This window comes from Photinus pyralis, unplaced genomic scaffold, assembly GCF_008802855.1.
Source record: "Photinus pyralis isolate 1611_PpyrPB1 unplaced genomic scaffold, Ppyr1.3 Ppyr1.4_LG3a, whole genome shotgun sequence".
NCBI lineage: Eukaryota > Metazoa > Arthropoda > Insecta > Coleoptera > Lampyridae > Photinus > Photinus pyralis.
The window spans coordinates 18691285-18719263 of NW_022170509.1; the positions used below are offsets into that span (position 1 = coordinate 18691285).

Below are 27979 nucleotides of genomic sequence, written 5' to 3' on the forward strand. Positions count from 1 at the left end.
TTATAGTGGCACAGTCCAGTTGCATTTCGTCTGTGATAGCGGTTCTCGAGCCACATACTATTTACGTTTAGTGGCGTTCTCTGGGCAAGGTGAAAGCAACCAACACTAATTTTCTAATAACAAAAATAAAACAATTCCTATTTGGTGCACATGTGTGAGACAGACAGAGATAACAACATAGTAATGTTAACTCAAAACATTCTACAGCTATTTAGGATTGATATATTCTAAATTACATTTAAAATTTAAAATAAAGTGAATTTAGTGAAAGTGAATTTCGCGAGAAGGAATTATATCGTGTAGTAAATTATTGCGGTAAGTTGAATATTTTTCAAATATTTGGACATGTAACAAAATTTTTACGCCTCCCCCCCCAAGGAGACATCTGTTTCACCTCATTTCTGAGATTTGCAATGCGTTTTTCGAAAATGCGTTTGGAATATGTGCGTAAAAAACAGGTGTCTATATTATTCAAGTTTAAAAATAAACCTTTAATTCATTTAACTCCTAATTCTTTAACGGCACTGTAATTTTTCTTAGTGCAATCTCAGTGGCGTAACTGATATGTACACAGTGTTACAAAACGGAATTATTGAACTGTCATTGCTTTGAATTAAATCTAAATAGTTGGGCAGTCGTACATACGCGAATAGAGCGGCGAATCTTGGATTTTTAAATAACCTCATCCCAACAATCTATGAAAAATTTAAATTACCTAATGTCGCAATTTTGTCATATTTAAATTTGTCAATTGCCCAACCGCATACGGCGGCCTTCTGTAAATTATGTTTATGGGCCAAAGTAAATGGTGAATAATTTACGGATTTTGAGAAGTTTTGGAACTAGTGCGTTATTAAAGTACACAATTCCACAAGTGTGACCAACCGAGCTTTCCGAATTCCGATTTATTCGCCGGTATTTCATGGTATCACTCCATTTCGGCGGTCAATTTTTTTGGAACAACTTGTTGGCAAACAGTTGAAACGCATTATTTTGGTAGGCCTTTTTGGCGATCGCGTACGTACCTACTAATTTCGCTGCGAAAACGTCCAAATACACTATTGCAATGCATTTTAAGGCCACGACTAACGTCTGTCAAAATCTTGTTTATGTTCAATTTCGTCGGGAAAACATCAAAACGCAGTATTCCTTGTTGCATTCTTTGTGGCCAGGTGTATTTTTTGTCCATAGGCATCTATGTATTTTGAAGATACCAGAATGGAATAGATTCAGCATATTTCTTCAAGAATTTATGATGGATTAACAAAATATGTGTTGTTTATTTATTCTTGAAACATCCTTTATAGATCAGAGGTTCTAGAAGTTTTTGTTTAGATACTCTTCGCAGATTGATACTTTTGAGGCTCTTAGAAGACCATTCTATTAGACCTTCGGCAGCTTTGTACGGAATTTCCGCAGGAATCCATTCTTAGATCTCCCAGAGAATTTTCCAATACTCTTCAAATCTTGATCAATAACATTTTCCACCACCCAATCTTTTTTTACTTATATGTAACACCTTGTACAGAGTATGTTCGGGGTTTGTGGTCATGGTTTGAGCTCAGACGCCGCCTTTGGCTAAGACAAAACCTGTCTCATTAGATAATACGAGATAATACAAGACCCATCACATAACAGTATGTATTCAAATATTCAGGAGGAATGAAAAAAATCACATGTGGGATCTATGCATAATAAGATGGCGTTATAAAATGTAAATGTATGTCAAATAAAAATAATTCACAAAGTGCTACAAGCTACCCTATAGGATACCGGGTGGCGACGTAGCATAGGATTTATAATGCTAAATCATGTATAATGGTCGTTCTCTCCTCTAATTATTTTTTTGGAGAAAAATATTACAATTTCCAATTTTTTTAATTCTGGAATGAATTGGAAAAGCGGGAAAAAACGCTTTTTTGAAACTCGAAATTGTTTCGTAACAATCCAAGTTGAAACAGTAATACTTGTTGAAGTAAACATGTTTGCGCGATGCACTAGAACTAGAAGTAAGTTCAAATTGAATCTTCCGCGGATTTCCCACCAGCGTTTTATACCCCTAATGCGTCGGTGGGTGGTTGATAACGCCACTAGGTATCGATAAGTGCGCGCCGAAGTTGCGCCCTTGTAATTCGCTCTCATAGTCGATAAGCAATGTTGTATTAAATCTCCTGTCTTGTAAACTTGTTAGTTTTCCTATTATTGCTCTTCCTGTGCGAGTAGTGTCGCGCTTCTCCTGAAGGCAGAATCCCGCTGCAACCCTAATCAAAGGTAGGAAATTACTATTTTGATTACTAATTGACACGATCGTCTTTACAATTTCGCAACCAATTTCTTAGCACGATTTTGCTCTTCCGTATTTTGGCAGATGTTCGGATTATTCCGAGGCAGCAATTACTGGTCACGTAAATAAGGGTAGGAAGTGTGTCAAGGTGGTAAAAATTGGGTCAGGGGTGCTGTCTCTCCAGCTGGGTGTTAAACAAATTTCCATCAACTTAAGAAACTTTTGCTCTCTGTATTATAATTGGTGATGATCTTATGTGACCAGTTCTGGTAATAAAAGATGTCCATATCATTAATAACAGCTTCAGCTGTGGTTAATAAACGGCAATTAAATTTGTTTAACTACTGGAGAAGACGTTGGATTTAATCAATTGCAGATGAATCCGAGGAAAACTTCCTAACGTGATTTTTAATTAAAACTAGTGGCCAGTCTCGTTATATAAGATTGTCATTATGATTTTATTCCCTGTTATTTATTTCTCAGTTATGCCAACTGCAGGATTTAGCTGTAAAATCGTTACAGGATGCACACGATAGCAGTACAGATTAAGACTATTTTTGAACGGGATAACAAAACGCTCACGTTTCAAATTAAAATAAACACTAAGGGATGCTCTAATTTACTCTACTGGTACATGTTCGTATTGTCTGATAATAAAGAAGACAATAATCATTAGTACCCGCGTATTTCTGAGGGATTTTCATTGTCTATAAGTTATGTATGTCACAAACATAAAAGTACATTCCGCCCGTACATTTCCATCTCGAGGATCATAAGCTCAAAGATATCTAATTTGATTTCTTGTCGGTTTAGAACGAGCGGCTGTACTTCATTAGTGCTTCATCAAAATGTCAAAAGATGTATAAACCTCATTTGTTATTAATGACACACGGTACCCCTAGGGGTTAACCACTAGCAAAAACGGACACGTATTTCCAGAATTCAGCAAACCGCATCAAGGCATTTTTCGGCGGAACTCAGTTGCAATTTCCGATGGATTTCTTTGATTTCGCGGAAATCGCTTCCGAATGTCTGGATTTTTGCGATTTTGTTGTTGTAGTACTTACTTCAAACATCTTTATCTAATCTAAAGAAAAACTTAGGACTATTTACTTTTTTCATTACGTTAGCAATAAAAACCGTTTTCCTAAGGAAAGTCTCCAGTGCTGTTTTTATGGAGATTATTTTCATACAATTTTAAGATCGCTGTATTGTGATTTAAATTTTAAAAAAAGTGCCAAATTCTTGACAGCAGCTTCCTAGCTCAAACTAAAAAAACGCGCTTTTAGAAGGCTTCTTGGCAAGTGGAGAGAAAAACGTTCCCCACGAAAGTTTATTATTTTCCGATGTAGAATAACAATATTCAATAAAAGGTCTGCATTTAATGGGCCTCTCCATGTGAAGAAGATTTTAAATAAATTATTTTTTATATCCCCGCAATAAAGGACTCTCGAGATAAATAGGACATAATTAAGTAACATTGAAATGTAAGATTACGGAACTCGCAGTTCACAAAAGAAACGATCGCTACACCCTCGGCTACACCCCAAATTCGTCTCGCTTATGCAGGTGCAGTTAAACTCCAATAAATCATCGCATTTTTGCGATTTTTTATTACTAATAATTCATTTATTGTTTACAGTCTTACAATTGTGTGACATCACGGCACTAAAAACTCATATATTAAAAAAAGTTTTTGACATTTTTTCATCCTTTATGCCTAATGGGCATTGCCAAAATTTGAACGAAATCAAAATAATCGCTTTGCCGAAAAAAATGTTTTAGTTTTTTAACTTTGGAAAGCGCTATTATGGTCACTTTCTCCGTCCGTCCGAGGCCTTAACTACTCCTACAGGTTTCAAAATATTTAGTTCATTGTTTTTACTCTTGGTAGCTAATTGCATTGTGCAGTCTGCGCATGCTCACACCTAATGTTTTTTTAATTTAGCTTTGCAAACATGTACATTCCCTGAAGCTTGGAAATGCACCAGAATAACACCAATTCACAAAAGTGGAAGCCGAAAATTAGTTGAGAATTATCGCCCAATTGCAATTATACCAGCAATAGCGAAAATTTTCGAAAGAGTGATCTATACTAGACTTTATTCCCATCTCAGCAGTATAATTGCAGATCAGCAGCACGGTTTCACGCGGAACAGATCAACGATTACAAATTTAATGCAGTTTACGCATTTCTCAGCAGGAGCCTTGGATGAGAGAGCCCAGGTTGACTGTGTTTATACAGATTTTGCGAAGGCATTTGATACAGTATCCCATCAAGTCTTGCTCCGTAAACTTGTTTTAAATTGCGTAAGTAATCCGACCGTCAAATTCTTAAAATCATATTTATCTCTCCGTAAAACAAGAGTGAAATACAATGGTGTGAATTCAGCCGAATTTTATCCCTCATCAGGCGTTCCCCAGGGAACACTTCTTGGTCCTTTTCTGTTTCTCTTATACATAAATGATTTACCCCGAGTGATAAAAAACTCGAAAGCACTACTATTTGCGGACGACCTAAAACTTTTTAATAAAGTCCAATCCGCAAGTGACTGTTTAAATATTCAAGAGGACATTAACTCAGTAATTAAGTGGTGTATCAAAAATAAACTAAAACTAAATATCAATAAGTGTAAAGTCCTTACTTTTACTAGATCGAAAAATCCCTTACTTTTTGACTATAAGATGAATGGAAAGGTCACCTCCGTTAAGGACCTGGGCGTGTTTTTCAATACCAACCTTAACTTCAACTTACACATTGAATACCTAACAAATGAGTGTTACAAACTTCTTGGTTTCGTTATCAGAAATAGACTCAATTTCACGAATATACAGACAATGCTAACCTTATATAATGCGTTTATTAGATCCAAGCTTGAGTATGCTGCTAGTATCTGGTCTCCTCAAACTCTCAAATACTCAGACATGATCGAAAAAGTGCAGAAAAAGTTCATCCGAGTAATGTTTTTTAGGTCAACCCAAAATTATCCACATTTGATATCTTACGGTACCCAGCTTAATTACTTAAATAGTACTTTCGGCTTAGATATAACGAGGTTAGAAACCCGACGGTACATTGCCTCCACAATGTTTGTCTTCAAAATTTTACACAACTTGTTATACTCTTCCGAATTACTTCAAGAAATTAAGCTTAAGGTACCATTTGTTAAGCTAAGGCAAAATAATACTATTTTTGTAGTTAACAACACAACTTCCCCACTTATTAAGATCTTGATCGCTTTAAATAAGTTATCCTCAGTTAGGTAATGATATCGACTTTTTTCACGATCCCCTAAATTCAATAATAAATAAAATTAGATCCTAGTCCTAATATTTGTTCAGAGCCCCAGTACCATGTAATTGGAATTTTTATTCTGTATGGTTTCTGGTTAAATAAATAAATAAATAAATAAATAAATAAATAAATGTTTAAAATATGCGATATGTTTGCCTTTACTAGAAGAAACTTTGGTTAAAATGTCAAAAAAGTATGTCTATAAATAAGAATGCCATTGCGCATGCGCAAATTAATCGTCAAGATTTTTCTTGGCTCAGATGCCAGAACTATATCTACCGAATACATTGATAAACTAAATCTCTTGAAAACTGTAGGAGTAGACGGACGGAGAAAGTGGTCATAATACCGCCTTCCCCATCAGTTGGAGTTGGAAAATGCCCTCGAAAATGCCCTAAAGATATTTTGAGTTTCGTATTATTTGCATGTAGAAAGAACCTTTAGATACCAAATTTGTTTCTAAAATCAACAAGTTAAAAAGTAATCGTAAACGATTTACATAAAGCGCATTTCCACTTGCATTCATTTCCCATTTGTAAGATGCAACTTCTGTTAAAATCATAAAATCCGGCCACAAATATGAAAGATAGCGTTGCACATGGGCAATCCATTGTTGACGTGCTACTTCAATTTCAGTTTATGAGAAGAATTTCATTTCAATGCCCTTCTAAATAAGAAAGTTGGAACTGCGCATGCGCAAACCTAAATTTTAAAACTAATGTTAGATTTTCCTTTGTTCCAAGCGCCTAAGTATCAAATTTCACTTAAATGCTTCCATAGATAAAAAAAGGTGGCACTGCGCATGCGCAAAATAAAATTTTTAAACTGGCGTTGGATTTTCCTTTAGCCCAAGTGCCTATGTATCAAATTTCGTTTAAATTCTTCCATAAATAAAAAAGTTGGTCAAATACTTTTATAAGTAAAAAAGTTTGCAATTCTGTTTATAAATGGTCGAGATGCGAAAAGGGCACTGTGAATTTTGAATGGATTCGATTCAACTTTTGGCATTGCGTATTATATGGCTAAAGCTATGCCCTCGGCTATGCCCATATTGAATTTCATGCAATTCAGTTCATAACTAACGGAGATCTAAAAGCGATCGGACATTTCTAAACAAAATTATCGTTCACACAGACAGATAGAGGGACAGACAGACAAAGGAATAGACGGACAGACCAACCAGCAGGCGACAGATAGCAATGCAAAATTATAAACGATCTCTAGGATCGTTAATAAACGGCAAAAGTGTAAAATTATGGAACATGTAAAAAACAGTTTTTTGTTTTTTTTACAATAACTTTTTTTGTAAGCGGTACAGAAAAAATTCCTTCCTTGGTACAAGACTCGACACCATAACGAACCAAATAGCGAAAAAAATAGAACAATAGCTCTTAAGATAAAGAACTAGTAGCGTCGCAAAACGAGCGGACGGACGGACAAAGTGGCCACAATAGCGCATTTTTTTTTATTTTTGTGGAAATGCGCTAAAAACGATGACGTTAAGCCGTTTTCATCTATGTATCTTTTAAGGTTACTGTGAAAATAATTACAAAAGAAACGAACATTTTAGGACATTTGGAGATAGAGTCCCCGTAACTGTTACACCCTGTAAATTTTTAAGTAATTGCGTACAAACTGAGGGGAGGGGAATTTTGAGTGATTTAAAAACACTAACAATTACTCGAGTTCCCCCCAAACTTTGGACTATGTTTTCACATCGCATGAATACCATAATCCAATTCTTATTGGTATATATAATTTAACAGCAACTCGAACGTGTAATCAACCGCACCGAGTTTAGACGGCCAAATTATTATTTTCGAAGTCGATACTCCTAGTCACGCGAGCACTTATTTTACGTTTACGTTTTTCCCATTACAGGTTAACAACACTTGCAATGCAATTTAATCGATGTTTTTATTTACAGTCTAAATTTAGATATCTAGCCAAGTAGTAGTAGTAAAGAATTCCACTATCTATATAGTTAGACGCCTTTTATCAATTGCTCGAGATCGCGACAAAGAAACTTTCGGCATTAAATTCGTATTATTGATTTTTCCAACATCGTTTACTCTGAAAGATATCGGACTATGTGTAGTGTTCGCGAATGATGCCAAAATCGTTATTTATACATGCATCAATTTCGCTGGGAAAATTTCCAAACGCATATCTCAATATGTGGCCCCCGTTGTCTTTCGGGCGGGACTGTATCTTAGGCCATCAAAATTGATGCTTCTGCACAGTTTTCTTTAGAAAACTGCTCATCGATTGATTTGGTGTACGAGAGTCATTAAATTTAATCTAATGCGAAAGAAAATCTCAAGTGTGCGCCTAGCCTAAGGCGAGTAACTTTAATGCATAGCCGATTTTCATTATACGTTGGTTGTACTATACGCTTGGTTTTTTAACATCTCAAAAAAATATGTCCATAAGTACGAAAGTGGCATCGCTCAATCTGCGCATGCGCACATTTGATTTTTGCCTAATGGGATATGTTTGTGTTGTGGGAGAATTTTGCAAACGATAAGCGAATTATGTTGCCTTTAAGATGCGTATCCACCGGCGCTCGCGATCTTTCGAACATGGTATCAAGTGATCGCGAGCGTCGGTGGATGCGCACCTTAAGATTTTGATATTCAAATTTTTACAGCGTAGGTACAATACGCGACGTGTAAAAGCTCTCGAGTGTCCCAGATTTAGAAACATCGATTGTTGCGTTCTAGTCGACTAAAGCACTTATGCAGAGAGAAGCAATTGTACGTTTTTCACAGTCTTTTGAAGTTCCCAAGGTGCATCACAAACAAAATCGTTTTTCACTTTAAAACTTTAGGAAAAAATAATCCATGGTAGTCAAACTAGACAAGCCTCTCGGTTGCTTTTATTTTACCTAGGTCTATTAGAGATTGCGCCACGTATTGAAACTGGGAAAAAAATTCGTATTGATTTCACAAGTGCAATTGTTTGTTATTGCTTGCGACGTAGATGTAGAACAGAAGCAATTGCCAGTTTCCAACGTAGTTGTGGAAACATGTCGATATCATTGGGGTAAATGGAAAGTTTATGAACGTGGGCGATTCGCAGGCCCCTCCAGGATCATCGAAGTAAATCAATTTTTATTGTACTCGATTGGGGAAGTCATATACAGGGTGACAATTTGAAAACTTACCACCCCCCACATCTTAGTAAATAAACAAGATATTTAAAAAAATCAAAATCCGGTATGGTTGGAAAGCATTTTTTCAGAGCTTTCCAACGACATATCACACATGGGGGGTCACTATTAAGATTTAAAAGTTGGGGTGGCTGGGGCGCAGGGGGTTGAAGGGGGTGCGTCGCCAACTATGTCATTGTGATTCCTCCTTCGAATTACCGAAACGGATTTTGATTTTTTTTAATATCTCGTTTATTTACTAAGATATGGGGGGTGGTAAGTTTTCAAATTGTCACCCTGTATGTATATACCGTATGTAGGGGAAAATTCCGTCCATCCGAGGTTTGAGCTATTAAATTCTAATGCACGACGAGTTTTAAACGAGACTGTTATGCTGTCTCCCAATCTTCCGTCGCTCGCTCGCTCGATGGCTTCATGTCCAGCAGTAAGAGAACGCGATGGACCATGCATGGACCGATTATGATGAAATGTTGCAGCTGGATTCTTTATCGGAGTTCGTGAATTGGCAATGTAGGACAAAAAATAAGGAAGGCCTGTTCCCCAAATCAGAACAACGAGCGACAGTGCGACATTGTCGCAGAAACAAAATGATTGCTGCAAGATTGAGCAATTGGATGTGGATTTTAAAGAACGACATTTAACAATTTTAAACATTTATCAGTTGCTGCTAATTAATACTATTTTTTTCAGATAATTATGTCATTTTAAATACAGACGATATGTGCTAAAACAGGGAAATATATACCTTCAATTGTTTTAACAGCTAGAAGAATATATAGCGGTCATGGCCGGTTAGATTAATGAGCATTGTTAAAATACACTTACACCTCGTTTTTCAGGGTTTTCTCAACATTTTTCTTATGTAAGGGGGTAAATATTTTATTTTCTCCAAAATGGGAAAAAATAATATTTATTTTGTTTCTATGCACTTTCATTTTAATAAATAGAAATAAGCTCATAACAAATATAGCAAACCAGCTCCTGGGTCACTGAACATTTAATCAGTTCTGCCTTGGGTCATGTTAAACAAAATACTGAAACAGAATTGGAAAATTCGAAATCGTTCGGGAGTTATCTTGTCCACAGACGGACGAACGGACAGAAAGCATGAACTCGCTAGGAGCTCGTTAATAATTAGAAATTGCCATCTGATGAGAAACCAAATGCGAAATCTTGTTATGATACCAAAGTTCATAATTTTTAAGTACTTTGCATGATGACTGATAAAAAAAAACAACGTAGGTATAATCTCTAAGCCATTTTCTTCTTCTAGGTAGATTTAGATCCACCTATTGTAATGGTACCAGTATATTTATAGGTTATATCACTTCCAAGAAACACTCTAGCTTTCGTAATTATGAACCGATTTCGACCAAACTTTAAGGGTTGGGAATTCCATGGCATCACAGTTTATTGAAAAAGATGGGGGTTTTATTTTTCCAATTTTCCGTCTTTATTATGCAAAAATTGAAAACTAATACGGTTGATTGGTGAAAAAAATTTTCTAAAATAATTTGGAGAGCCAATAATCGAATTTTACACTGAAATCCCTATGATGCGTTACGCAAGTCACCACCCTGTATATTGCGCCCCTCGAAATCACCGCCCCCTCCCCCAACCAATTAAATGCACTTTTACCTCAACCAGAAATATGCAATATTTTTTACTCTTTACAAAAAGTCTTAATACATTTTTCTTCCTCCTAATTTGCTCAGAGATTTAATTAATTTAATTAACATGTTTTATATTAATTATGAGATTTATAGTGTTATTGAAACAAAGTATAATATCTGTAATTCGAATTACAAACAAATAACTATTTTTATTTACTGTCCCTCTCTTGTCCTTGTGTGTTATTGAGCCCCCCCCCCCCAGGTACGATCATGAAATTGATAAAAATGGCTACAGATCACCTTAATTAAGCGTTTTCAACAAACAATTGCGGGAGAAGCCCTAAATTTTCCACAATCTTAATGTAAAGTTCATATAATTTATATTTAATTTAATGTTAACTCCATATTTCGTGATTACTTTTAAGTTGGTGCCCAACTTCATTTTTTTAAGAAGTTATGTTATTTTTCCACGATAATACTGTACAATTATTTCCCAAATTTGGTTTTTGCCGCTATGGGTCCGGGCCCACATGGCCCCATGCTAGATCCGGCCCTGGATCCTTGCACAGAAAATAAGAGAAAAGTTGGAGTCATTGAGCTCTTGCAAAGCAAAGACAAACACCTGCCTGTAATACAAGGGGCAATTGCATTAGTAGTGATTATGGTTTGTTATACCAATTGCTTTCAAGATCTAGACTATTACTGCTTACATAATAACAATTCCGCTACTATTATTTATTCCATGTGTAAAGAGATGTTCTCGCTTTGTTAACATTCTATTATTGTTTCAGACATAAATATGGCATTTGCAGGACTGAAAAAGCAAATAAACAAATGTAATCAGGTAAGTGTATATACCTACTTTTTCTGTTATTTTGGTCATAAGACAGTTTATTAGTTTAGCTACACCGAGACCCGTTTATTATTGCATTATATGTAACTATGGAAATTTCATTAATACACCAAATTGGTTTTTGCACTTTCAATTAATTATACAGCTCGCGTGCTTAGAATTTAATCAAATTTTAGTCGGACACAGTGCAGGGGCTTTTTTTTCATTACTCGTGCTGTACAAAGGTAAAGCACCCGTATAGTACGCCCACATTACTGAAAATGTAAAGCTTTATTAAACATTTTCGTGGAATTATAGCGCTAATGAAACGTTGTTCTAATAATAAAATACCTGCATGTTGAAATTCCCGCTCAGTTTCAAGAGATAACATTCGCAAAGAGAGCTATCTTCCAATAATTAACATTGCGTGTAACAAGGGGGAGTAACTAATTTTTGTTTCGATTACCTTTTACATTTCAGTCATTACAATAAGTGTTTAACTTTTATTTATACCGACTGAAATGATCAAAATCCCTGCAAGAAAGAAAACCTTACAAAGCTTGTTTGCACATAATACCCCGCACGCAGACGGGCGATAAAAGAATCTTAAATTACCTACAGTTTTCTCTTTAATAATCCAATTAATCTGGTCGTAAAAGGGTTTCCGATATTCAGCGGCACTTTTTAAAAACTCTCGATGACAGCTTCAGGGAACTTCACATTTTCTTTATTAAACTGAATTTTGATAAATAAGATGAAGATGAAGAACTTTTAACTTGTACTTGTGCTTTGGTTATCAACGCTCGAACTAACTTTTTCTGAATACGGACAGATCGTTTCCCTTGACGCTAACTTAAATCTTTTATTAAGATCGCTTAACTTCTTCTGCACACTTTATTTCGAAACCGACGACCTGCATCTTCAACAAAACAACTAGGGCAGATTTCCCGAGATTTAGCACGCTCTTTAAGTCAATTCCCTTCGGGACCTTTCATTAGAGTACCATGAAGAATAAATCCAGTCTCTCCCTCTCCATTTTGATAGGCGGTTAGAGAGAAGGGCGGTACTTGGCAGAAAACAGTTCCTTTCGTTGAGACCTTTAATTAGAGTACTAAAGATAAAACTAATTTCCAATAGATAACAATAATATATAAATAAATAATTTTGGAGTTTTTAGATGTTCTGTATTTACAATTTTGTTTGGAAAACTCGAATACCTAGGGATTCCGATCCGTTCTTCTATTATCCGTTACGGTCACCGAGACAAAAGTTAAAGAAAAAACGCAAATTTCAGAACCATTGACCTCGTTTTCAATTTATTACGGAATACGCTGTGTAGTTCATCTGAATTGCGCTTTACTGACCACACCAAGGTCAAACAAATAAACCTGTACAACAGAGCACGACAGTTATCTGGAACTTTGATGATCTTTCTCTTATAAATTGCGCTTGTATTATGCTTTTTCCTTGCACCAAGAGGAACCTATACATTTCTGTGTGCAATGGCGTGCGATCATACCCATAATAATATGAATTTGTGGATCATGTGAAACTTACAAACAGGTCAGATGTAAGTTGGTAGTGTGCTTTAGTGTTAATGTACCTATTATTGTTTGTTTGTTTGTTTTATTTTTGACTTGTCATGTTATATACACTTTTACCTGTAAACCTTTTTTGTTTTGACAACTGTAAGTGCTTTGCACCCAAACAGGAACGTAAATAAATAAAAAAAAAAATAAAAAAAAATAAAACAGCTGTTCAGTTAGCTTAAAACAAATTAAAATTGAAACTTATAATCTCTCCTGGTACACATTCGGGAAAATCCTAATACTGTCTTAAAACTTCTCATTTCGAGAGACTCGGTGGCGTCGATCAACTTCCGCAAATTCTAACAGCGATAAGAACACGTGCGTTAATTAAATTTCGTCCGATAACAAAATTTCTTATCGCAAACGACCAGATGTCCCTACATTTTAACACGTAATTTCACACAAATCCAATTAAACAACACGCAACTACAAACAATTCCTAGATAATCCTCCAGATTTACACGTAATAAACAAACTGAAATGTTCTCATGCACAGGGTGTCCCGTCAGTAGACCGAAATAACGTCTACATGACATTGTGTGCACAACAACATATACCTTCTTTGGTAGATTTTTTAAAGATTTTCTTTTATTTTTGCAAAAGATATTCATAGATCTGTATAGCCACTTTCGAATTTCCAAAAGATAGATTATTTATGCAAGTATACATAATAGTCTGTCGGTCTACGCATTTAGAACATGTACTTATATCTTTCAGGCGCGAGAAAGATGATAGCTTATATACTGTAGTAAATCCTTATTACTGGGATTCGCTTTGAACATTTACTTGCTACCGTGTATGAAGTTCGTGTTTCCATAAATACAAAAATAAGTCTTTTGGTGCTTTTGATTCGTTGTGTAAACGTGTTTATTTTGGTTTTATGCTCATTCAAAATGCTTGTAAAAGGAAATACATATTGTTCTGCTTCACATGAACGGTTGCCTTGGTATTGATCTTTTATAACGCGCTAGTCGATACCTATAAGTTGTTTTAGATGCATTATATTTTCAGCATCGTCTTTGAAGGTTTTCGTTGTTAATTGACTAATTATATAATTATAACAGTGCATGGTATTGACAACGTCTAAAACCTTACCGATGTATCTCACTCATCTTAATTGAGTTTTAGGAATTTAGTCGCAGTCTTGAGTGATTCCATACAATCATTTATTATACAGAGTGTTCCTAAATGTGGTGTAACTACGTAAGGGGATAATTCTTTGGCATATTTTATGACTAAAAGTTCATATAAAAATAGGTCCGCAAACACTTTACAATTTTACAAGAAACCAAAAAGTTTCCAAATTCTTGTTTCATAGTCTACTAGTGGTGCACCAAAAAAAAGTTAAGGAGTAGAAAAAGGAACATGACCCTTGAAAAAACCATGTAGATTCTTACTACCATTTCTATGATCAATGATGTAAGCCCTTTAACGTAACTTATATTTCTATATTAAATTTGAACGAAATATCTCAAAAACTCGAGGAGATATAAAACTTAGAAAATCTTGGAATTTTAACACCCTGTAACGAAGCGTTTGCGGACCTCTGTTTATGTGACCTTCTCGTCACAAAATAAGCTCCTTCGTAGTCCGTATATACATGACGTTGACAAAAGTGTGGCACATAATATTTATTGGTGGAAACAAATTTAAGTTGATGGCGATTTTGACTATTAATCAAAAATCGTTTTTTGGACATTTAGTTTATTTGCCGCCCAAACTTTTGTGACATATGTACCTACTTGTTGTAAAAAAAATTGCTCTAATTTTCGCATGTCCTTATCACTACAAACGGATTTCGACTACTGAGAATAGTAAAATTAGGATTTTCCTATCCGACAATGAACTCGATGATAAATTGTGTGTTGGTACAAGATCGTTACATTGTTCATTTTGATAATGTGGTATCTGTTATCATTACTACTGTCATTAAATATGTCCGGTTTCCTTTTTACAATTCCCGATATCTTTGAAATATTGTATTTGCAAAATTAACTGATTTGGCGATTTATTTTCAGTATGTCACTGAAAAAATGGGAGGTGCGGAAGGCACAAAACTGGATTTGGACTTTATGGACATGGAAAGGGTGAGTAATTTTCATCGCGAACAACTTTTGAACCGTTTCGATTTGTAGAAAACCGATGTAACATATGAATTAGTGGAAGAGTTACAAACCAAAACTAAAGAATTTTTACAACCAAATCCGACGGCGAGAGCTAAAATGGCAGCAGTTAAGGGAATAAGCAAACTTAGTGGTCAAGCTAAATCGAACACGTATCCTCAACCAGAAGGTGTTCTAGGAGACTGTATGCTTTTATATGGTCGAAAATTAGGAGACGACAGTATGTTTGGACAAGCTCTTGTGGAAATGGGTGAATCTCTGAAACAAATGGCGGACGTCAAATATTCGCTGGACGATAATATCAAACAAAATTTCTTGGAACCTTTACACCATTTACAAACGAAGGACCTTAAAGAAGTTATGGTTAGAATATTACTACATTAACTATAAGACCAGACTGTTTTAATTGCAAGTTTTACATGAAATAAGTTCTGGTTGACTTGGTGAATTCCGAGGGGCAAATAACTCCTTAAATATGGTGTACACGTGGAATTTTTAATTACTTGATTACCTTTTCAATACTTTAATTACGTTTTGAGTATGTTTTGAGTCTTTTCATTACCTTCAAATACATTTCCAGTACTTTGATTACATTGTGAATATTTTAATTATCTTTTCAATATTTTAATTCCTTTTTCAATCTTTCAATTACAATTTCAAATACTTTCATTACTTGTTTAGTATTTTGATTACATGTTTGATAATGGTAAGGTCAAGTTGTTGACACGTCATGTTGGCTTGCGTACTGAAATGCTTAGTGAACAAGGTCAAAAATGTTAATACATAAGGTATGGGTAAAATCAGTAGTAGGCTCTGGTAAAATCCTTTCCCTTAATCTCAGCTGAAATGTGTTTCTTTTACTTCCACTATCCCCCCCAAGCAGAACAACGAGCGAAAGTGCGATAGCGTCGCAAAAAACAAAAGGATTGCTACAGAAAGATTAAACAATTGGATGTAAAAAAATTATGCTCCCAAGGTCACACCTCGACGCCCGTCAGCCTGTGCCGCCCATTCATAAATAGCAAACGCGTTTTCCCTTCGGAAAAATGCGGTACAACTTTGCTTTTCCAAAAAAATTGAAAAAAGTGGGGAAGGGTCAATTTTACCGTTTAAAAATATACATCCCCGCCCGGCCGATCAGTGACTGCAGTTCGTAATGCTTTTTCTCTGCATTGACAATAACAAATTTGGCAAAATCCAGAGAGCCTGTAGTTTGTTCACTTTGTTTCAAGAAAGTGATTTTTAAAAAACTCAGAACTGATTTTGCGAGGCACCATTCTGGCGTACCTACTTGGAGAAAGTTTGAGGACATTATTGTTGAAACCTTTAAATCATTCTGCCTCTCATTCTGCTTTGGGGGTTCCACCAACAGAATCCAAAACAATTCGTACTTTTTCGATCATACTTCTCAATCAAAAGTTATAGACTAGAAACCAATTTCGAAAAAAAATTTAAAGGGCTGTAACTTTTGAACTAGTAGCCCAATCTTGGAACTGTCTGAAATTATGGATTCTACAGGCCCCATTCTATAAGAAATTTTTTTTCCGGGTCGATCTGAGACAATTTTTTTTTCGGGGCTCAAAAAAAGGCAGTGTATAACCTTCCTTTTTTACCAAAAATCGACTGCACCAAAATTTCTCAGGAAATCACTTTTTCTTATTAATTTTCATGCGTAGAAACCACCATACAATACTCGATAAACTATATACCTACTTAGGATTTTTTTAGTAGGAAGATACTAATGCTATTAGCATTTTCCAAAGGGCCCACTGAGTGTGACAGTTCAAAGTGATACTTTGAACTCGTTCACAATGGATATGCCTAACCAATTATAGTACAATATGGTATAATAGTCCTCCACTTGAATTGAAAGTTGGCATCCTTTCCAGTGAAACGAGAAGTGGATAGCGAAAAGGAATGATTCAAAAAGTGACGTTTATCAAATATATAGAGTATCTCCAAATACTTCTTAATTACTTCAAATATATTCAAGTACATCTCAATTACTTAAATTACTACTTTCGAGTATTTTAATTATCTATGATTATTTATTAAATATTTTGATTCTATTGAAAATGTTCTGATTACTTATTAAATGCTTGATTACTTTTCAAATATTTTAAGTCCTACAAATACACGTTAATTACTTACAAATACCGTTAAATATCAAATATTTTAAATATGGTGTACACTTTTTTGGAAGTTGTTTGCTTCTCGGTGAATTCATTCACATTGCCTTTGCTATTCACTAAGTCAACTTGTTTTGTAATTAGGAATGAGATTGTTACTAACAATTCATTTTAGCACCATCGGAAAAAACTGCAAGGGCGTAGGCTAGATTTTGATTGCAAAAGAAGAAGACAAGCAAAAGGTATGTAGCCACTTGGTGACATTATACAGTTCTTTTGTTAAGTTTCGATCCAAAACAAACACAAACACTCACCAGCAAACCCTCAGTTTCTTTAATGGTGTCACAATGAACGTTTAAAGAATGAACAAAGGTGCTTAATATTAAAAAAAAATAAACTTGAGTGTCCAAAATGTATCGTTTGGGAGATGATTCTTGTTTCTCAGCATATACTTAGAAGACTTTTAAGTATACCCTTTGCAAATGTATTTTTCTAAGCGGAATTGTAAAAAAAATTCTGATTTTTTTGGAATTTGTTATCAAATTTTCCAAAATCAGTATTGGAGTTACTATACGTATAAAGTTTGCTCTTACATTAGATAGTTTTCAAGAATGCTAATTTAACATGATGAACAGGCGCCAACTAGAAACCTAATTTTCTTAGCTAACCCTCGCCACCAGATTTTGGACGGATTTGGAAAAGAAGACGTTAATGGCTACAAAAAGGTTCTCATAGCCCTGTCACAAAAAGTCTTTTTTTTACACATTGTAGATTTCTTTATAAACCCCTTACCTTTAGGGGCGGTTAATAATGTCACATGGTTTTTTTTAAAATATTATTATTATTTTCTACTGTGCTTTGATTAAAAATATTTGATTGTTTTAGTAGCTAATTAACAAATGCCTTTTTCAAACACAGGCTGGCAGCCAGGTGTGACTTGCTTGATATTTAAAAAAATATTTAGTTATTCACGTATTGTTCGTTTTGGATTTTTTTTCCATCATTTAACACTTCCATTTACTGTGTCTATCTAGTGTAGTATTATCTTTGGAGTAGGGAGAAAGGTACTTACCCCTGCGTGAAGTGAGATTGCGCTAGAGGTTAGATATAAAAGATTCCGTAATAGAGTGAGGTGGGACAGCTAGTATTAAAACCTTTTTGGAAGTTGCAATGAGGAGACAAACCCAGAGCCAAAGAGGCGTTGCACCGGCAACTGTACCGTGTCTTATTAAGTCGAAAGTCAATATATTCGCCTACAACTCCAAAGTTGTTGTAATAGGGCAAATGGGATATGTAAAGTATCTAAAGAATATTTTGGAAAACCATGTGCACCACATGTCTTGTATTTACCTCCTTGGAAACGTCATATTTTGGGAGATTGGGTAGATCTCAGATGAAGCATTTTGGAGCCTCGGTTTATTTGAAAAAAGATGTTTGTTTTCTCTACCACTCAATTTTTGTTTACATATTTAACAAACAACCACAAACACAGTTTTATCTTACGCGTTTAATTGTCAACTGCTGACAGATTCACTAAAGAATTGGCCGTTTGTTGCACATCTATTAATTTTAAAGGCACCAGTACTATTCAATTTACCATAACTAATATCGGCAAAGATGTATGAGCAATGAAATCATGTAAAAGATAACATAGTTAATTGTCAGATCTACACCTACTCTTTACACGATTTCAGGATGTAAAACATTATTGTAAATGTAAACATTTTATAGCTTCTAAGACTCCAAGTCCCTATTCTAGTCCAATTAGAACACAAAGGCGGTCTTCTGGTATGTGATTACACCATTTTCTCAGAATTCCTTTTTGTAGTTTTGCTTCCAATCATTCATAGTAAAGTATTCCTAAAGCTGTTCTTGACCAACAAATGAGTAGTGCCTGAAGACGTTTTATTGCTAGTGTGTTTACCATTACCATGTAAAATACAGTTATGTCACATTTCTTTCGTTTCAAATGATTAGTTTTTGTTTTTCCGTGGTTTTTAGATTTTGTTTTTAGTTTACTGATATAGAACTTATGAAACAGGTTCACATATTACAGATGAAGAAATCAAAATGTCCGAAGATAAATTCGCAGAATCTCTCCACTTAGCTCAAATGGGAATGTTTAATTTATTAGAAAATGATGTAAGTATCCGTCAGAGTGCCGGGTTGCTCGTTGTTAAAACTTATTATTCGCAGGTAGAACAAATTTCACAGTTAGCAACGTTTGCTGAAGGTTTATTAGATTACCACAGTCAGTGTACTGAGGTACTTAGAAGCCTAACAGAAACTTTATTAGTCAAGTAAGTATTATATTCATATATTTAATATTAATTTAAGAAATGCCCCAAGTTACATATTTTAGTAGACTTTTTAGGGTATCTTATACACATAAGTATGACTGGTTGCATTAAATAAATCGTACAGAAGATAGGTAGGCAACATGTCATTTTACTATCTTAGAAAATAGTGTCACAGGTGTAAATATTATACTACAGACTATGTTATAAATTGGTTAGAGTAACCAAACCAAAAAACGATTAACGGCACCGCCACCACGTCTTCGTCTGCTATTTAAATTCTTCCTTCATTCAGTTTTCGGCGCTCTTCTACTTGATTTTGCGTCTTCGAAATTAAACATCTGTGTTTTCTTATCCCAATGACCGGATTTAAGTGAGATAACTTTAACAAAACATTATTTCGAACTAAACTTGCTAAATGAGCAATCAAATCAAATAAAAAAACGATGAACGCAAGGAATTTGCACATAATTAGGGTTGTCCATTAAATCGAGATACTACAGTGTAGGTTCACATGTGTAATAATTTACAGTTTTACACAATGATAGTATTACCATTACCCTTCTTCCTATAATTCATATCAAAGTCTGGACCAAGTACAAGTATTGAATAACTAAGTGCCATGGTTCCTGTAACTATCAAAATAACTTCACATCCATTATTTTGGGGGCTTTGCTTTGTGGATCAAAACAAGGTCAAAGTGCATTTCAGACAGATCTGTGTGCTGTATATGTAAAACCAATCTTCTGTACGCAAAAAGGTCAAAAACGTTTATGCAATTTTATGCTTCCTAGCAAAGAGAGCAAATAGAACTGGAAAATGAAAAAGATCTATTTAAGATCCTTCAAAAAATGACGGATACGGACACAGACCTTGCCGAATGTCTTGCGCATCACTAGTAGACAGTACTGGACAAATATTTACATATTTTTCTGTTATTTTTAGGAAGGACGAGGCGGCAAATCGTCCGAAAATGGAGTTCGTTCCGAAAACGTTGGGTGATTTGAATATAGAAGGTGTATCGGATGGAGTAAATGGTACAAATCATCACAATTCTCTATCAATCACACATAATAATCTAAAGCAACGTCCGAGACCTTTACCCAAACAAATTCCTCAATATACCAGACCTGACCCTTTTGACCCTTGGAGTTCCGTAACAGGTATTTTATTTATTTTTTTTATTTTACCCATTCGATTTATTTATTGTTAATTATTTATTAATTGTATAATGGGATTGGGGGGTAAGTAGCATTCTATTGGTTAAGGTTCATTTATTTTTTACCCATTTCCTTGGTAATCCACATCCTTTCTAACTCTTAACCTGTATGCACGTAACAATCGCCAATATTCTACGTGACTATCTCAAATTACATTGTTATTTGTGTAGATGAGTTTAGCTTTGATGTAATAATTTTCACACGAGGTGAATCATTTGGAAGTGTGCCAGTCTATTTTAAATTTAGTCTGGCCGTGACAGAGAGTTATGACTGATGAAATAGTTTTCCGAGGTGTAAAGTATGTTTGTAAATTTTGTGTAAAATGTTTGCATGTGCCAAACGTGGTGAAGGGTTTCTGAATTGCTTTGGTTGTTGTTCTGATGCAGATGTCTTGTTAGGCTCTTCCCAGGTGTCTTCACCGCAACATAAGCCTCAGGTGCAACTAGATTTACGTCCTGGGCAACACTCCGCGAATGGTAACTCTCTTTTTCTCATGTGCTTACGTTCTTATTGTAGCTCTTTGTGTATGCCTTGTGAACGTTGGCTTGTATGCGTAGATAGGCGCACCTGTATCCGTTATCTATTTGATTTTATAGCTTTTGGTAACAATTTCATTTTTTAGCCTCACCATTGCCGTCCCCCATGAAATCACCTGCACGAACGCCTATATCACGGACTCCATGTTGTACCGCGTTGTACGACTTTGATCCAGAAAATCCAGGAGAACTTGGCTTTAAGGTAATGTTTGTCTTTCATTTTGTAGTATCCTGATTTCTATTTTATTTGAATTTAAATATTACATGGGCGCAAGAAATTAATATAGGAAATAAGGGATTATAACCATCCATAGCTGTTTGTTGAAGGAAACAATTGATATATACAGTGTGTTTGTCCGTTTTGTTTACACATAAGATTAGATATACCTCCTGCAAAGCAGGACTGGTGTAATTAGTCTCTCTAAATCGCCTTTTAACAATACTAATTTTCATACAGAATGTTCCAACCAAAGGCGGCAGTATTGAATTTACCTTCTCCCACTATCTGTAGCTTGGTGCCATATATTGAAGTGTCCTTTAGCTTTGTGGGCCCTTTTCTGCATGCGAAGGTTTGTTTTTGTTGGATTAACAGGCAAACCCTCTTCTTCCCACCATGTTTCCACTAAAATCTAGCTACCCCTAGAGGAGAAACGACGTTCGACTGATGGGTCTAAACAATTTGGCTTGGGGCGTATCTGTCTCTCCCAGGTTTCGGGATGAATACGACGTTAGGTATGCATCTCTTACCCTTAGTAACGTACGTAGTGCGGAGGCTAGCAGGTCCTGGCCTTATTGTAGTAGCGCAGGAAAAATTCTATCCATCCCTGGGGATGTATAATGATGGAAAGTCTTCATCGGCCATCTAACTTTGGTTAGGTCGAAGTTTCACCCCCTCCCATGGAGCTGGTGTTACTAGCTCCCACCTCATATCGATACGTCATTTGCGCAGGTGATCAACCCTCAGTGGTGATACTCCGCGAATTTGGGCTAAACCTCCCCATTGGACAGAGCGTCAAGGATCCAGGTTTTCATGGACAAAAGCCTTCACTGAAGATTCTAATATCCTTTACGATCCCAGTCTTCAGTGCAGCCTCGGAGGTGCGTTGCATGGTTGCTTAGAGGTCCCAGGTTGCCCCACTTCAGCAGATGGGAGTCTAGGTTGCCTAAAGCCTCAACCGTTTTAATTTCCTGTGCACTTCCCCCGAGAGTTTTTAAGCTCTCTAGTACAGGGTGCTCCAGAAGTAGTTTGTTGTGTTTTTCCTGATCTATATGAGTCCCATGAGTATGGAGGAAAGAAATGTCTACGTGTAAGGGGGGGGGTTATAATACAACGGAGTGGCACCCTGTGTTCTGAGGTTGGGGAATCCTTTATTCAGCCACGCATCCCCTTGGTCCGGCCCCTTTATCCTTAGGATCTATGTTATTTGCTAAAGTTCTCTCCGGATGGTAAAGTCAAGACCCCCCCACCCCCCTCACCATACTGAGCCCCACCAGGTTTATGCATGGTATATTGATATTGACAAGGTTGACATACATTGAACACAATATGTCGACATCTCTGACTCTGCCACCTAGGGACGCGCCTGGTAGAGTAATTACATCTTTAGACTGGACACCGAAATATAATATACAGTGAGTTTTTTTTAAATGCGAACATAGGAGTTTGCATGCAATGTAATCTCCCTATGTTCGATTTAAAAAAAAACCACATCAATCTATGAGATGTGCGTGGTTCACATTCCCAAAACGCGCAATTTGTGTGACTATGAACAGCAATTCATAGTCTTTATGATGAAGAGCACTCGGTAAGATTTTTTTAAAGAAGCCATGTGAGGCCATAGCAACTTAGGATACATTTTTCATAAACTTACGATAACTTGACCTCACAGGCCACGCACTGACACCACAACTCATTGTGAACCAACCTTCAATTATTTGTAGGTCATGTGCACTTGGTATTCTACTAATTTGATCTATTCAGTACACAAAATGAAGAAAATAAATACCGAAAACAATTACAATAAATGTTCGAAGTGTCCTCCTTGACATTCTAAGCAATAACCTAACCGATTTGGATTTCTTAATTAAATTGGATGGCGGTATTTTTAAAAATGTGACAGCTGTCAATTGTATCTACTACTCATTTGAACTACTCAATAGATTGATGTGTTTTTTTTTTAATTGAACATAGGGAAATTACATTGCATGCAAACTCCTATGTTCGCATTTAAAAAAAATTCACTGTATGTACAGTGTGTAAAGCGATGGGGTATACAAGAGGGAATTTTTTTTAAATATTGATTTATGAACAAAATTTATTCTTCATGATATTTTTTGCTTGCTTTGAAAGTACCAATAACGTTTCGATTGTTTGTGGTTTGATAGCAATACGCTATCTTGATTATAATGTAGAATGATAACTTTCAATAAAAAAAATTAATTTTATTATTTTTCCGGATTTCTATAAATAAATTTTAGATTATCGAAACGTTATTGGTACTTTCAAAGGAAGCAAAAAATATGAAGAATCAAGCGCTTTACACACTGTATATCACATGAATGCTGTAGAGAAATACTTGAATAATTAAAAACATTAACGCACTAAATTATAAAAATTTATGGTTCCTTTATTCTACAGTGATATTTATTAAGAAGTAGACATAGGGATTTAAGTGTATCGTTTTTCCCACTGTCTACTTTTAAAAGACAAAATCTCTTCTGAAGCGACCTAATTTTATGCATCCAAAAAACTTCTTAAAATAAATAAATTTCTTAAACTTCTTAAACCGGCGCTATACAAAGCAACAATATTCAGCCAAATCTTTGTTTTAAGAAGTTATTTTGGTTGCATAACATTCGGCGCTCTTCAGAAGAGATTTTGTCTACTTCTTAATAAATAGCACTGATTTATAAAATTCAAATTTACACTTGTTTGGTCCCGAGTCAGCGAACTTGACAAAACAGCTATGGATTTTTATAATCCGTCAGTTATTGTAACTGTCTTTACCATGTCTATTGGATTTTTTAATTTTCATTTGTTTAAAGTACACCTCGCTCTGTTTTAGGAAAATGATGTAATAACACTTATAAATAAGATCGACGAGAATTGGTTTGAAGGAAGCTTTAACGGACGTACGGGATACTTCCCTGTGACTTACGTTAAAGTAGATGTACCGCTACCATGAGTTACCGGTTAAGAGCAACTGCCAAGTATTTTTTAATTTGTTTGTTTGTTTGATAAAAGTACTAAAGGCCTTTTTTAAAACCACCGAATTTATATTTGATATTGTTTGGTTCGTCTATTAGCAATATTAATTTTGATAAATAATATTTCTTATACTCGTACTATGTGGTACACATTGCCAATATACATATAATTATCAATTAATGAAGTACAAGAACTGTTTTAATATATTTATCCAAATTGATTTTTAATTGCTTACTCTATTTTAATATCTTAAGTCAGTAATTTAATTATATCAGTAGTATTTGAAGCTGACGTAGAATGTTGGCCAATACTTGTGATAATGAACGTTGCATAAGACGCATGCTACTGTGATGCATGTATCTGTTAGGTCGATAGTAACAAATTTTTTGTTGTAATTCTTTTGTCAGTTCCCACATAAAAATTTACAACTGTCTCATGTTATGCTGATGCAACATCTTAAAAAAACTTCTTCAGTTATTAGGTGGATTTGCAATATTTACAATAATTCATTTTTGAAGTCACCATGTTAATTGCTCTTGTACCCACATCTAGTCGGCTAAGTGAGTGAATTTTGTTCGTAATTCACCTAATAATAAGTTAGATACATGCAAAGTTTCAAAGACAGTAATCGATATGAGCATATTATTGTTAGCATTTGCTCATATGCTGTGAAACTGATAAGGTAGAACACAAAATGGTAGCAGACGTCGATAATTAAACTATACCAGATACCTATTCGAGAAGCCGCAGACTTCACCTCCGAAATACATATCCCGTCTAATTGAATTGTCGCGATGCTACCATTCTGAGTTTTTATGTTAGGATGTATATATTCTTTACATCAAATAATTAGTTGTAAGTAAAAAATAATTTATAAGAATATGAAAATTATAATAATATGAAGCAAATGTGATTTTTACTATGTTTACAATGAGACAGATTCCTATTGTATAATTTGGCGTTAGTAGCCACTTTAAATTTTGTAAACGATCTTAATTCGTTTAATTGTGACCACGATCGTAATATGAATACTCAATTATTACATGTTAATTTTCTTATTATACCTAGATTTCAAGTAACGTTGCAAAGATTATGTTACAAAATATTGTTTTTTATATTTATACGTGTTTAGTGCTTAACCACTTGCCTTATTATGCAAGTTAATTATCCAACTTGCCTGTATTCTGAGTATGTACCTGTAATGAAACATTATTATTGATCTACCACAAATGCGTTGTATAACTCACCAACCTTGTACAAGAATGTGCGAGAATGCTTTTATGAACAAGTCTTTCAATACTTTTTAGTGTGGTTGTCAAATAAAAGCGCATTCAACTACCAATTTTGCAGTACTAAGTAGAATTTCTTACTTCAATTACTTAAACGGCATTTTAGTTCTTAGTGAAAATTAAAATCGTTTTTTATAAAAATTCGTTAAGATGTAAAGTCCTATTGGGCATGCTGAATGTTGAGAGTTTATATAGTCCGTTGTTGTTATTTTAAATTAAGGTTAAAATTAGGTTTTGCGGGAAATTGATAAACCAGTGAGGTCTAAGTTGCGATTGTAGGAAGATGTCATAACCGTTATACGACTGTGATATTCTTTTTCGTCTCAGTGCTTTATTAGAGAGTAGTGGAAAAAATTACTTGCACTTTAACTATTTTAGTATAATGGGGTTGGTCATTCATTTATTTTACGTCGAACATTTAATGCGGCAAGTGGTTAAATATATTTAACGTGGAGATTTGACCGTGTCTCCACTTTGTAATTGTTTCTCGTTGCCATTATACCCGTAGAACTCGTATAGATGTATTTCTTATATATTGATGGAAATAAAACGCCAGATGAAACCTAAAAAAAAATCTGTCGTGTATGTTACCTCTATTAAGAAGTAAAAATGTTGGGCAGGCTAAAGTATAAATACTTCTTAACATCTGGTTTATGACAATACATTAGATGTAAATTCATACCTATGTAATCCAGTTAAGACTACTGTGCTGTTATATCATGCCTATCAAAGGAAATCTATGTTTTAAACGTATTTTTATCTCATAAGTAAGCCTGTTGTAATGGAAATATTTCCACTGTTCTTTGGCTATTATCATAAATGATCTCTTAACATAAAAAATTGTAAGTGTGATGTTGCTTTGCCGTATTAATAGTGAATAACTTTATATTTTAAACATGGATTTATGTGGCAGATTTATATAACACATTTTGTACTCACCTATTTGGCTTATTTCGCATCGTTTAATTGAAAATTAGTTACCATCTGTAACTATCATACATGTACAGTAACCACATACAAAATATGTAATATAATGCCTATTTTATTTTCCAAGTTGCCATACCTTGTGCATTCAGAAGAAAGAAAAATACGTGTTTCGAATTGTAGTCAATTGCTATTGTATTTTTCTTAGGTGGTAGATTCTACCAAATGAAAATAATCTATTGTTAACAGTTATGTATACAGTTCAAGTGTTATGTATTGTACATTAATAAAAATATGTCGCAATTCATGAGATTTTTAATTTCGACATTAAGTCACACATGGACATGTCACACTTGGACCTTAAACTCAAATTCGAATTTAAAGACGAAATTTGATCAGAATTTCATGTTTAAAGCTGAAAAAGACTGATGATCTCAAGTAGAGAGCAAGATGGCACCTAAAGGACTTTGGCAGTTAGAGGACAGTGATATCTGGAAGGAGCATGAAACCATAAAAAAGTGTGCCTCCAAATACAGAAAATTGTATAGTAAAAATGCGTAGTTTAATAAAGACTATTTATTTCTTTGCCCTTTTGCTTAAGTGACCAGAAGAGGATTACTCACCGACAGCTAGTCGGAGCACATTTACATATAATTACATATAACAAGAACCACCCCCAAATGTAGTTAAGAAGCATGGAGATTAATCAGAGGTAGGATGGAGTGCAAAAATTAATTTTAACATCTGTTACACTTCCACGTGTTTTGAGGCCAGTTGGGCTAACTCGTCGGTTCTCTCATGACCTTTCTTTCGTTTCAGCACGCCCTTTGACCGCTACGAGCTCAAGGGTGTTGCTGCTTGCTACTTCCTCCAATTCAGGGTGACATTCGGAAACCAGCCTAGATGCCATTTTAAAGTGGGCACAGCAGCCCTGCCGTCACTGGAGATTCTGATAGTTTTTAAGAACTTCTTGCACTAAACGTTATGTCCTACCAATTCTGATTGGAATACAGTAGGAAGTTTGCACAGTTGTTGGGTGATGTGGAAGTTCAGTTCTTTAAAGTAGATTACAGTGCCTGTTCCTTTCATTGTTTTAGATCCATCTGTGTAAATGACGTCTGTCACTTCCGCATAAAAAAAGATGTGATAGTTTTTCGCTAATATGAATTGAGGGGCGAGTTCGATCCTTGTAGGATAGGCAATCTCTTAAACGCTTCGCCCATACAGCTAGTATATATTCTCTCACTAGCAAGCTAAAATAACATCAAGTCCCCATTCCAGGAGAGCTGGTATTATACTTGAAAAGTTGAGGTGATGGAACGGGATTTTTTGAGGGTACTATCTGCGCTCCCATATGAGGACATAACTGCCCTGCTCCCTTTTCTGGTCTTCTCGCTTTGAATTTGCCGGCGCTCCTAAGGGTACTGTTTGATTTTTCAGCTTCGTTTGGATTATTAGCAGCCTATAA

The 27979-nt window shown here is 35.1% G+C and overlaps 1 protein-coding gene across 10 annotated transcripts; it reads left to right on the top strand.

Annotated features, from left to right (window-relative positions):
• Positions 1 to 84: 84 nt before the first annotated feature.
• LOC116165409 (endophilin-A-like) lies at positions 85 to 26818 on the top strand. 10 transcript variants are annotated; one of them, XM_031479835.1, is made up of 12 exons: positions 85 to 315; positions 11156 to 11208; positions 14804 to 14872; positions 14921 to 15271; positions 17213 to 17279; positions 18769 to 18825; positions 19079 to 19179; positions 19234 to 19337; positions 20280 to 20371; positions 20953 to 21030; positions 21177 to 21292; positions 24156 to 26818. In XM_031479835.1, the coding sequence occupies exons 2-12, from the start codon at positions 11164 to 11166 to the stop codon at positions 24273 to 24275; spliced, it is 1200 nt and encodes a 399-aa protein (XP_031335695.1). In that variant the 5' UTR covers positions 85 to 315; positions 11156 to 11163; the 3' UTR covers positions 24276 to 26818. The 10 variants fall into 10 exon arrangements, with proteins under 10 accessions (XP_031335695.1, XP_031335697.1, XP_031335688.1 ...); XM_031479828.1 differs by having other exon boundaries at positions 86 to 315; positions 20280 to 20497; positions 20941 to 21030; XM_031479834.1 differs by having other exon boundaries at positions 86 to 315; positions 20941 to 21030.
• Positions 26819 to 27979: the final 1161 nt, after the last annotated feature.

Excerpts from the sequence above, each read along its gene's own strand:
- LOC116165409 (XM_031479828.1), top strand. The coding sequence starts at position 11,164 with ATGGCATTTGCAGGACTGAAAAAGCAAATAAACAAATGTAATCAG. Across the intron at positions 15,272-17,212 it reads AGGACCTTAAAGAAGTTATG|CACCATCGGAAAAAACTGCA; the intron begins GTTAGAATATTA and ends AATTCATTTTAG. Across the intron at positions 19,338-20,279 it reads ACAGAAACTTTATTAGTCAA|GAAGGACGAGGCGGCAAATC; the intron begins GTAAGTATTATA and ends TGTTATTTTTAG.